The 12,599-nt window shown below is 45.3% G+C and overlaps 2 protein-coding genes across 4 annotated transcripts in view; both read left to right on the top strand.

Moving 5' to 3' along the window:
- The window catches only part of LOC144890985 (uncharacterized), a 532,245-nt gene that overhangs the window by 168,517 nt on the left and 351,129 nt on the right, over positions 1–12,599 (top strand). The gene's annotated exons all lie outside the window — the stretch shown is intronic.
- The window catches only part of LOC137421006 (ceramide transfer protein), a 140,820-nt gene that overhangs the window by 78,747 nt on the left and 49,474 nt on the right, over positions 1–12,599 (top strand). For all 3 annotated transcript variants that reach the window (XM_068106627.2, XM_068106628.2, XM_068106629.2), the window contains 6 exons: positions 8,417–8,524; positions 10,284–10,422; positions 11,431–11,517; positions 11,611–11,768; positions 11,940–12,032; positions 12,494–12,580. In XM_068106627.2, coding sequence (XP_067962728.1) covers positions 8,417–8,524; positions 10,284–10,422; positions 11,431–11,517; positions 11,611–11,768; positions 11,940–12,032; positions 12,494–12,580 — 672 coding nt within the window. The remainder of the gene's footprint in view (positions 1–8,416; positions 8,525–10,283; positions 10,423–11,430; positions 11,518–11,610; positions 11,769–11,939; positions 12,033–12,493; positions 12,581–12,599) is intronic.

Raw genomic sequence — 12,599 nt, 5'->3', positions numbered from 1 at the left:
TTTCTTGAAAGTTGTCCAAGTTTTACCACAAGTCATTTCTCAAAAGTGAGGGATTAATAAAAAAAGGTTTGAGTATGGTAATATATAAAGTTAATGAAAGAATTAAATTATTTCCCACACATAAACAAATATTTGTAGGGTCGTTGTTTGAGTGGGTCAAAGATGATTCACCAGATGATATTAAGAGTAAAAGGTTAAAAGGTCTATAAGGTCAGAAGAATCACAGGTTCACACAGAAGGACCATTGTTTAAGTGGTCTAATGAATAAGGATAGCATGTCAAAAGGTTAGAAGGTTCGTAAAGAACAGGGTGAGAGAAATAGAGGTGTTTAGGGGCAATGAGGAGAGTTGAAAATTAACATGTAAGTGAATGGGGATTTGGAGGTTCAATGAAGGATTGGTTCCAAGCTGTTAGTGTTCAGCCTGGTACATCAAGATGGGTTTACCATTCAGCCGTAGCCCAATTAAAATATCTTCATTATGTATTAGCCCAAGTAGATTAATTGGCTCATAAGGTCAATAAGCTCATGGTTCAAAAGGTCAAAAGGCTCATAGAGTCTTTTGGATTAATAGGGGTGTTTTCCAAAAGTGGGAAAAGACAGGGGGGTAAACGACATTAGATAGGGATTTCCCATGTTAAATGGAGGTGTCCCAAAAACAACATTTATCATCTACTCACGGCATCATCTCATCTAACTACTCCCCTCTGGAACTTGCGCTTCCCAGTCGTCCCTTACTTTATCGCGCTCCCTCGTCATTATAATCCAAACTAATCTACCTGCGTCTAACCCGGTCTAACCTACCTGCGTCTAACCCGGTCTAATCTAACCCGGTCAACGTCGATGCAGGTATCATTGTCACTACCTACAGGTATCATTGTCACTACCTAACCTTAACGTTACCTAAGGTCAATCTCTAGGTCCCTACACACGATATCCTAACCCTCCCGGGCTAGTTTTCACTGCCAACCCCATAAAACTAGTGCTCCTTTGCCGGGAGGGATGGCAGAGTTGCCATCCCATCACATCGGGTATCTTCCACTATCAATTTTGCTCTCCAAATTCCAACCAATCAAAAATTTTCTATCCCAAAATTTCGAATCCAAAAACACTATCAGTATCACCATCATCACAGTCCGCTATATCCTAGCCTCGGTGCGTCATGACTTCAATAAACTCGGCTTCGCAAAGCCGAGCAATGAATTCGGGTGGTTTGGTCGCCTGCAGGTTGAATCCGTCCGGCTTTCGGTTCAAGGGAGGTGGTTTGGTCGTGCCGCGATTCCACGCACCATCTCGGCGCGGCACCTTGCGGTCGCCGGCCCGATGGCTCGCTCTCGCCCGGTCGGGACCCCGCCCCCGCTAGGGGGCTCCGTTCCGCTTCCTCCTACTTGCCCCTGAACCGGACCGGTCGCCTCGCCCGACAAGGCCCGGACTCGACCGTGCGGGGCGGGGCCAGGCCCGAATCGTGCGCGACGCTCCGAAGCGGGGCGATGCAGCATCGATCCGCGCGAGGCTTCGCATCCAACAAAGGGCTCCGCGCACCGAGCGCCCACTATCTGTCGCCCTAGCTGCTAACCCGGTCAACGTCGATGCTTCACTTGCAGGCTCACACCACGCGACCCGTTTCACACTCACAAAGCCCGGCGTTCCAACGCCTCCAGTGCATCCCCCACACTCCGTCCATTCCACCAACGCACTCCCTGTTACACACCAAACCTCTCGCGCACACTCGCCGTTCGCACACTCCCTTAACACACCTCGCGCACCGTCTTGCGCACTCTCCCTCGGTACGTACTCCGTACCACTCACCATGGGCGTGCACTCTTGCATCCACCCACTACCGCGCTGAGATGTGCTCCCTCGCACTCGCGCCACAACCATCTCAGGTGTGCTTTCTCGCACACCCTTGCCGTTCAGCCCATACGTGCATCCTCGCACCCGCTCCACCACGAACTCACTCCTCGTGTCACACTCAGTACACCCCGACGTGCATTCTCGCTCGCACTCGGTTTCACTCCCACACTTTATAACACACCCACTCGCCGACGCACAATTTTTCCTCACACGCGTGCCATTTCCACTCACACGGGACCCCTCACCAACGCCCGGATGCTTCCTCGATCCCAGCGCGCGAAAATTCTTTTGTCGTCAAACATCCTTCTACAAAATCTCCCGGCACCACACACAGCCCGTCTCACCTTCGGGGTTCTTCTTCCTCCCTGCACCGACACCTGCAAATCTTCATTTGGGTTATTAAGCACAGCATCGTGATGAGAGCACGGACTTTGAGCAATTTCCATTCCTTCCTCCAATTCCCGGGCTACCTCCGTCGTCTTTTCAATTTCAACTATACCCACCTCTACTTTTTCTTTATTCGCCTCCACGACCGCTGGCTTTAATAAAATTTTCTCTCCTACCTCAGCGGTCGCCGGCTGCCCCATACCCCGGGTCGCGATTTCTACCTCCGTCATTTTACCCGCGCTTTCCTCCGCCTCGCTCAACCAGCGCTTCTCGAACCGCGTTACCTCCTCGTGCACCCCTGGGACCTGCTCGCTCAACCCGCGGTCTCTGTCCCCTTCCACCCGCTTTGCCTCATACCTGGCCTTGTCCCTCGCCAGTCCCTCATTATCGGCCGTCATGTCGTTCGTTATTGCTTCAATTTGGCCTCCCAATCGCTCACCATCAGTCCTCATTTCTTCGAATTTGGCCATTATTTGGTCCATAAAAAATCGCATGTACCCTGGTATCTCGGGCTCGGCTGCCGCAGTCACGGGCGCGGCTAAATTTGGTGCCGCTACAACCATGTGCGCGAGGGTGCCATTTTGCGCACCTGATACCTCCTCAACCACCTCCTCATTTCTCTCCTCCTCCATTTCCTCCCTCTGGTACTGGGTTACCCCTAACCCCTCTTCTAATGCCCCCACCGGCATCCCGCCGCCTTGACCATCCATGGCACGACTTAAATTTAGATGTTATTACAATCTCGGCCGCTCCAAATTTTGACCAAATTTTTTTTTTAGATGTTAAAAAATTTGGTTCAGGTCCGCATCTCGCTCCTGGCACCAATTGTTACGGACGCGGCTAGGATGTTAATTGGCCGAGCGGATGGCCGCCGCACCCGAACAGTTACCCCGACTAACCCGATTCCTGAACGTTGGCCAAAATCGCGCCACAGATATTCAATATGGAAACCTCTAAAGCGACCGAATGTGAAGAGGAAGAAGAAGACGTACAGAGGAATAACAGGATTTATTATTTACACACACTAAAGCAAAAGGAGCAGTCAAGGTTATATACAGGGAAATGGAAAAAACAGGAGACACAGTGAAATCGTTAGCTTACCTATTAACAGTCTTAATTAACCCAGGGACAAGACACACAGAACAAACTCACGTACACGAATGGGGAAATTGCAGGTTGGTTTTTGCTGGAGGGAAAAGGTCGAACCACAAGCTGGAAGGCTTGGCAGAGCGCACAGCAAGCCGGTCCTTGTCAGGCTGGGAGCGAGCAGGGCGACGTCGGCACACGTATCTCGTTGCACGCGGCAGGGGCTGGTTGTCGCTGCACGCCTCGGGCTCTTTTGGTCCTCCCCTTCTTTCCAAATCGTCTGACTCGTCTTTCTCTCCGATCTCCTGCCTGCGCGATCGTCGCACGTATTTCTCTCTCCTTGCGCGTCTCTCCTGGGGGCGTCGTCGTGCGGGTTATATATGCCACGCCCTTGAACCTTCGCGAACCTACTCGATATTTCTCTCCACACCCTCTCAAAGTCCAACCCCTTGTTCTTGGTTGGTTGAGTGGGGGCTGACTCACTCCTCCCCTCTATGACGAGGTGGGGACACGCCTTTCTTCTCCGAGGTTACCTCGTGCGTAATGGAGTCGCGGTGAAAACAGCAACCCACAGCTGCAGCAAATGCGGTTGGCAGGAAAGGCTTTGGGAATGGGAATAAAAGGGGATCTATTTATTTGAATTCGGTGCAATGGAGTGTCAATTAATGGAAGACAAATCCTTAGCCTAATACACAGAATAAGGAAATAACTGTCAACAAGGGGGAAATCTATGATTGGCTAACGTGATTGTTTATGAAATAACTACGGAACGACCTTTGACCTTTATACACAGACTGGAGGCAGGAGGGTCCAGAATAAAGCAATAAAAAAAACACAATTAAAAAAACACAATCCTCATATCCACAACAATATATATATATATACTCCCTATTTTAAAATTTTAAAGTAACTCCCTATTTTAAAATACTTATAATTTATTTCTTAACTATAATTTTTACAAGAAATGGATAAAAGAAGAAAGCGTATAGCATGAAGTTTTATTTAAAATTCGATATGGGCACCAGAATTCGCCACCAGCCTCTCAAGCCGCCCGGGAACCGCGTCAACTGATTTCACCAGGAACTCTTGTGGGATGGAAGACATAACTTCTCGTATTCGCCCTTCAAGTTCTTCCAAAGTCGTTGGTTTGGTACAGTAGACTTGCTCTTTTACCCAACCCCAAAGAAAAAAGTCACATGGTGTTAAGTCAGGGCTCCTGGCTGGCCACTCATACGGACCACGACGACCCATCCATCTCCCAGGGAAGTGGGCATTCAGCCATTCACGAACAACAATAGCAAAATGTGGAGGAGCGCCATCTTGCATGAAAATCAAATCTTCAACATTCTCCGAAGCACTGATAATTGGCCAGATTTCGTCTTGCAGCATGGTGAGGTACATTTTGGCATTCATGGTATCGCGAAGAATTAAGGGACCTACAATCCTTTCCGAAGTCATTCCACACCACACCGTTACCTTGGGCCGATATTGCGTTTTTTCAGAAATAACACGAGGATCTTCTCCTGCCCAGTAATAGCAGTTGTGACGGTTCACAAACCCACCGATGTGAAATACCGCTTCATCAGACCAGAGGATATTTTTAAAGAGATCAGACCAATCTTCATACCAAGCCAGCATCACCTCCCCAAACTCCATACGAATGTCAGTCTTCAGCAGAGAGTGCTTGACAGTAGTGCGGCTTCCAAGCATGCCATTTATGCTCCTTTTTGAGCACAGTTCGTACTGTGTGAAAGGAGAGCCCACTTTCCCTTGCTGCTTGTCGAATTGACTTTCTTGGGCTATGTGTAAACATTTCTTGAACTGCTTGCACTGTCTCCGGGTCACTGGACTTGGAAGGGCGACCGCTTCTTCGAGTATCAGATACAGATCCTGTAGCCATGAGTTTTGCATGACAATTCTTGATCGTCTTTGCCTCAACTTGAGCATGTGCTCCTTTAATGGTCCTCCACCATCTTTGCACTTGAACAACGGATTTCCAAACTTTGTAACGTGCCGCTAGCTGGGCATGCTCCTGCAGGGTAAGACGTCCAGCCATGTTTGTAGGGCTTCCGAATTTCAAACAAAAAATAATCTGAAAAAAACCAACACAGATTAAATTCTCATACATTAAGGAACAAACACTAAAGATTTGAGAAAAATATTACAATAAATAAATAATTTCTAAATATTTTAAAATAGGGAGTTACTTTTCAATCACCCTGTGTATATATATATAATATTTTTTGCTCGAACATTTATTTGGAATTTGCACTTCATCGTAAAAGATTCCTTAGAATGCAATCCAGTCATCTATCAAAGAAACAGGTTATTTAAGTTTGTTTTAATCGAAATATTTTGGGTTGGCCTGTTTAGCATTACCAACTGATACCAGGTGCAGATCTTTTGTCCTGGTTTGATTTGTCCATTTATGCTAAACTCCTATAGCTGGCAGGATATCCCTGAGGTATGCGCATTTGTCTCTGAACTGTCTAGCCTGCATGTTTTCAATCTTTACATCCTGGTGTTTCACATTCAGGGCGATTCATAAATGTGTGCGCCATCTATTGAAAGAACGTTAAACTGGGTGTCCTGTCTGCTAGCATCAGTTGCTGGACGTTGAACATCCTACAGTGTCTTTCACGAAGAGGAGACCGGTTGTTACTGGCACTGTGAACAATTTCCAAATTCCTACCCAAATGTGTATAGGCATCATGTGTCAGTGGCAGAGCTGCGTCTCAGTAATGGTGCAACCAGGAAGCTGAATTAATTTTTGAATAAATACGAACTCCTTGTAATTAATATAACGGTATACATTGCATTATAAAATGTCCTTGCATTACAATGTGACATCCATTATAAATCTGTAGGAAATTAAAATGTTGGGGCTGTGGATGACTATAAGAGGGTAGAAATATGGGGAAAAAGTGGGATGAGGAGGGGGGAGAGGGGTGGTGAGGTTAATGATTCTCCATACATTTGTAAAGCTGGGTTCTATTTTTTATTATCCCCAAGCTTTGTAAAAAAAAAAAAAAAAGAAGAAAAAAAAAAAAGGCGCTTTGTCCTAAAATCGAAATGGTTGTGCAGACGTTCACTAACTTTGATAGGCATGATCACCACATGGATGGCAAGAAGGTGTGAGAGCAGTATTATTTTTGGCTCCACCCCCTAGGGCCCTATGTGGGGTCAAAAGGTCAAATGCCAGAAAATTAAATTGTGATCGGCTTCATCTGCCTTTATGTCCGTCTGTCACACTATCGATTTGTCGATCACCACATGGTAAGAAGGTGTGGAGAGCAATATCATTTTTGGCCCTTTTTTTTTTTTTTTTTTTTTGTATACTGAATCGAGGCTCGTGAAAGAGCTGACATTTACTTCACAAACAAATCAACCAGACAAACAAAATATATAGAAAGAGGGAGCGGAAGACAAGAGAAGGGGAAGCACGCAAACACTTGAGAGCACACAACATTTAAGAGCAGGGAGATGTGTGGGAGGGAGAGGGCTTGGGGGGAGGAGGCGTGGGAAGGGGAGGGGGGGGGGGTGGGAGAAGTATAAAACACAAGGACACCAAGGACTTCCAGGACAGAAGTTGGTATTTCAAAAAAGTGGAATTGGGGTGAAATTAGCGGGGGTAGAAAAGATCAAGGTTTTGGATGGGGGAAGATGTGAGATGGTGGTGAACAGCTGTTTTAAAGACCTGGAGGGTGGAGTGGGATTGAAGAGAGTGAGGGAGTTTGTTCCAGAGGCGGGAGAAAAGAGGAATGAAGGAGTGAAGGTGAGCAGAGAGTCTTGATTTTGGCAGTTTAATCATAAGAGGGTTGCAGGCAGATCTTGTGTGACCTGCAGGAATATTTGCTGGACAGAGCCCAGAGAGAGCTGGGGGGGCAAGGCCAGAGAGGAGTCTGTAGAAGACGGAAAGACCACCAACCTGCCTGCGGTGAGTGAGTGAGAGGCCCTTGGAGTTAGCTTCATCGCGGGAGATTCCAATGATTCTGAATGCTTTGGTTTCAACAGCGTGAAGACGAGCTAGGTGTGAGGCAGGCGCACCAGCCCAGAGGGGAGAGCAGTATTCCATTGAGCTGCGGATGAAAGCCTTGTATGTGGTGAGGAGCTCAGGTGTGCCAAGGAAGGACTTCGCACGACGGAGGATGCCCAGTCGGCGACTGGCTTTGGAGGCCAGATTTGAAATGTGGTTTTCCCAGGAAAGATCATGGCAGATAGTGAGACCCAAAAGCTCGAGTGACAGAACTTCTTGGAGAGGATTATTCAGAAAGTGGATGGGAGGGTTGTCCAGTTGGTCTTTTCGGAGAGACATTCAAAGCAGCAGGTATTCTCTGGGTACAAAACCCCAAAGCAGCAGCTGTTCTCTGGGTACAAAACCCCAAAGCAGCAGGTATTCTCTGGGTGCAAAACCCCAAAGCAGCAGGTATTCTCTGGGTACAAATCCTAAAGCAGCAGGTATTCTCTTGGTACAAAACCCAACGTTGTATATGGAATCGTCATTGGTGGACGCGTGAACTATGTAACCATTATTTTGGATTTGACCCATGGTCCATGCCCCAGGGATGGGAACTTAGGGTCACAGGGGTCAAAATGGGGAAGAAAAATTAACTCAAAACTTGATATTGGGTCATTCCTGGTGGAACGTTTTTGCCATCTTTTAACTTTGCTTTAGAGCCTGGTGTTGGCCTAAGGGTTAGGGTGCTGGCTTGGGATCCTAGGATCCTGAGTTTGATTCCCGGTTGATCGTTGAATTAATGCCAGGGGGGTTGACTCAGCCTGTCATCCTTCCGAGGTCGGCAAATTGAGTACCAACTCACTGGTAATTTGGGCACTGCATCAGCGGCACAAATGCGCTTCAAGAGAAATATGCAACCAGCAGCCACAGGCTGCATTCAAAAAACAACAACAACTTTGCTTTAGGTGGGAAGTGTGGGGATTTGCGATGCTGCACCACCAACTTCATTCTAGTTTTGATTTGTACAGATATTCTGCTTCACATGTTTCAGACTATGTACTGTACTTGTAATGTGAACATAGAATGAAAATCCATTCTATTAACATTCTGAACACTTTTCATTCCCTTATTAGATCGAGTCCGGTTATGGTTCAGAAGCAAGCCTGAGACGGCATGGATCAATGATCTCGGTCACCTCAGCAGCGAGCAGCTTCTCTGCTGCCTCAACCTCGTCGGCTAAGGTGAGGACTTTTGGCTGAAAAATTACATTTTCACACCTTGCAAATTCATAGATAGAGGAGAGGGAAGGATGTCACGGGAGAGTGTAAGATGCACAAGGAAGAGGCTCAAAGAAGAGGAAGGAAAACTGGAGATCAAAGAGTGCAATGGAACAAATAATTGGAAAGGTGGGTGGTTGGAGGTAGAGGAGAGAAAAGACGATTACCTGGAAAAGAAGGAAGGGGACTTGGAGATGGATGAGTGTTAAAAAAAAAAAAAAAAAGGTCATGAATATGGATGAAGCATGACCTGAGCAGAAGGCAAGCAGCCATCTTGAAGTTCTGGAGGGAAGAGTGGGATTGAACAGATTGAAGAAGTTGGATCCACACGTGTCCTTTCTTTGATTTCTTTCTTTATTTATTTATTTATTTCTTTCTTTCTTTCCACAAGAGTGGAAGAGCAAAGTTTAACTGACGGGGTAGCAGGGCAACAATGGGTACAATTAGCAACGGGATGAACGAACAGGAAAATAATAGGGAGAGGAGAGATGTTTGTCAGTTAGTAGCCGTGATAGGCATTTATTTTGTTCCCTGAAGCCAACAAAAATAGAAGCGGTGGTTGCCATTTTTATTTTCTATTCTTTCTTCAATTTTATTTCATTTTGTTTCAATTCTTTCATTTGGGGAAATGGTGGGGATGACTGGCCTGTGCCCATATCAAGTTATGGTCCTGACAAAATGGAACGATGATGTGGAGTTGACAAATTAAACGAGCATACAAAGCACTTTGGAAAAGTGCAGGAATGAAATTCAAGGGTAGTGGGAGTTAGGGAATTCTGCCCAGTTTTGTTAATTTAGTAGATAGATAGCCCTGAATGTCTCACCATCAAATATTGAAGTTGGCATTTCATGCACCAATAATGTCTGAAATCTTGTAATGCCACAACTTTCAAGGACCGAGGTGATGTATATTTGCAGGTTATAGTGATGGGAGTATTGGAATACTTTATGTATATTTGCAGGTTATATTGACTAGGGAGTATTGGAATACTTTATGGCATGCTAATGCTGATTTCGCCTATGTAGGCATACTTAAGTTCGGTATTCCACCGACTACAAACATTGAAAATTATTTCCTGAATATCAGCATTCCAAAAGCAGAGAGTCATGTTCATTACGCCCTTAAGCCATGCATGATAAATCTTTCAGACCAGTGAAGACGAGCTTGTGCCCTCAACCAGCGGCTTTGGGTGGTATCCACGTAGGTGCAGTTCTTGCCAAACCCAATTGACTTGCAATATGCTGTCACCATGTGGTTTGATTCGCTACCAGTAGGAATAAATACATTTCCATGGAAACGTTTCAAGAGTGACTCGTTTTAATTTTTTCCTGCCAACTCTACTTGGTCTATTGCAGCTCTTAGCTCATTCATTCATTCCATATGCAAGCCTGGGGCTGCTGGTTGCATCATTTACTAAAGTATGGCTGTGCCGCTGATGCAGTGCCCCCTATTCCCAGTAAGCTGGTACACATTTGGTCGACCTCGAAAGGGTGACAGGTGGAGTCAACCCAGCTGGTGTTATTTAATGGCAAGATAGGGGTGCAAACTTAAGACCCTAAGATCTTCCACCAGCCACCTGAACCGTTAAGCCAACATCAGGCTTATTTATTGATAGCTTTAATATTTACCACCCATTCAGTTCAAAATATTTTGCACATCTGGTCTCGCTTCTTTCTTAATGCTGTATATCTTTTTGTGTGGTTTATTTTTGTGCCTGAACAGAAAGGGCGAGGCCTCCGTGAAAAACTCGCAGAACTGGAGACATTTAGGGACATCCTCTGCAGACAAGTGGACGCCTTACAGAAATACTTTGATGCCTGTGCAGAGCCTGCGGATATCGACCATTTTAACAGGGATAACGGTACACTTTTTATTTATTTATTTTGAATGATCTTTGTCTCCTACTTAAAACTACCTGGAGTTATTTCAGGTAGTATGAAGTGCAAGGTACCTTAATTATCCCCATGCTTTTTGAAAAAAATGGTGGATATTGTAATTGGCTTCATCTGTCTATCCCTCACGCTATCGCCGAAACAATTGGGCACAAATTCACCATACGTGGTAGTTATGATCATCATGTGGCATGGAGGTGCAAGAGCAGTGCCATTTTGTCCCTGTCCCTCGTGTGGGGTAAAAAGATCAAATACCGAAAAATGTAATTACGTGCACATTTAAAACATTTAAAAATAAGACTATGCATGTGCAATCAACATTTGGGGACACATGAAATATGTAACGATTATTTTTGGGTTTGACCCCCAGTTGTTGCCCAAGAGGTGGGGTCAAGGGTAAATACGTATTTTAAACTCAAAATTTGATATCGGGTCATTCCTGGTGGAAATGAATGTAGAAGGAAGTAGAGGACAGGGAAGATCGAGAAAGACTTGCCTAAAGGTGGTGGAAGAAAAAATGTGGGCAAGGGGGGGTTAACAAGGGGAGATGCAGAAAATAGGGCAAAATGGAGAAGATTGTCATGGGGCCCGCAAGGCTACCCCCCCCCCCCCCACTCTTGCAGGGAAAATGGCCTTAAAATGCCTGTTGTTGTTTTTGTTTTGGGTCATTCCTCGTGGACCTTTTTGCCATCTTTCAACCTTGTTTTAGGTAGAAAGCATGGGGATGCTTTATGAATGAACAAAATGGAAATGCCATATAAAAATTCTCATCGACATCACTCTATTTGTCTTTATAACTGAATTATAAGAATTCGGAATTGAATAGAGAAACGTATGGTTGTGGTGGTGGCTTGGAAGTGCAGAAGTTTGAGCTACAGACTTTTAAAAGAAAACTCCAGATTGCAATTGTGTAATTTAGTAAAATACAAAACTGCAGTGTTTGATTGAGAAATGTGTGCAAATCCCTATCCTTTTAGCTATTGATTATGACGAAGATGAAGAAATGCCGGTAGTTCGTCCAAACGGAGAAGTTTTGCACAATAACTGTGCAAACAAAGACAAAGGTTTGACGGTCGTTTTCTTTATCGTTTATCAACTTTTGCAGATTTGTGAGGGGTTTATAAGTTTTGGTTCCACCCTCTCCTCACCCTCCCCAGCATTTGGCTCCCCTGTGCACAAAGGCCTCAATGGCATGGACTTCAAGGGTGAGGCCATCACATTCAAGGCGACCACAGCTGGGATCTTGGCCACACTGTCTCACTGCATTGATCTGATGGTGAAGTGTGAGGAGGGATGGCAGAAACGTCTGGATAAGGTAAACGTTTTGGATTGTTTGTCCACTTTCAAGTCTATTTATCGTTCTGCCGCCTTCATGCAATTTATCTGTCAGTTTCTCATTCGGTATTGCTGATAAAGACGTGATTGTGCACATGTTTCTATAAGAAAAGACAAAGGAATGCAAAAATGACTCGGTTGAGTGGAACAGGAACAGGAGAGGCGGAGGCGTTTGGAGGAAGCATACAAGGCTGTTCTTGAGAAGCTCAAAAAGAAGGCTTATATCGGAGGTCCTGACTATGAGGTATGTGGGTCTGGAAGCAGTGAGGGTGGTGAGTGTACTGCACAGTAAAAAGTAGAATCAGACATCGACTTCACATCCTGCATTTATTTTTGAGGTTCATAACTCCTGCAGCCACTAAAAGGGTAATATTCTGGAGCCAGTGTTGGCATCGGCACCAACCGGTGGAGCCTTGTTCAGTTTAAAAACAGAATTTGATTTGGGAGGATTCATAGGAGGTATCCAGTGCCAGACTGATGCAAAACCCATTGGCATTGTTTGTTTTGCCTGTCAATGCTTACCCCCGTGACCTTTGAAGCATTACGTGGCAACTAATCCATCAGGTTTTATCAACAGTTGGGATAACGAAAGGAACGTCAATTACTGCCTATTGTTGCCTCTTATTCTCAACCTGTAAATTCGTTTTCTTGCTTTTTTTGTTGGTTTATTTTTATATATGCATATACGTATTGTATTTTCTTTAGGAAGGACCCAACAGTCTTATGAATGAAGAGGAATTCTATGATGCCGTGGAAGCTGCCTTGGACAGGCAAGATAAAATAGATGAAAAGGTATTTGTTGATTCTCCTC

This window comes from Myxine glutinosa, chromosome 2 (genome assembly GCF_964187855.1).
Source record: "Myxine glutinosa chromosome 2, kmMyxGlut1.1, whole genome shotgun sequence".
In the NCBI taxonomy this organism is placed as follows: Eukaryota; Metazoa; Chordata; class Myxini; order Myxiniformes; family Myxinidae; genus Myxine; species Myxine glutinosa.
Note: the sequence above shows the minus strand (reverse complement) of the source record. Positions and strands in the feature narration are given on the sequence as shown.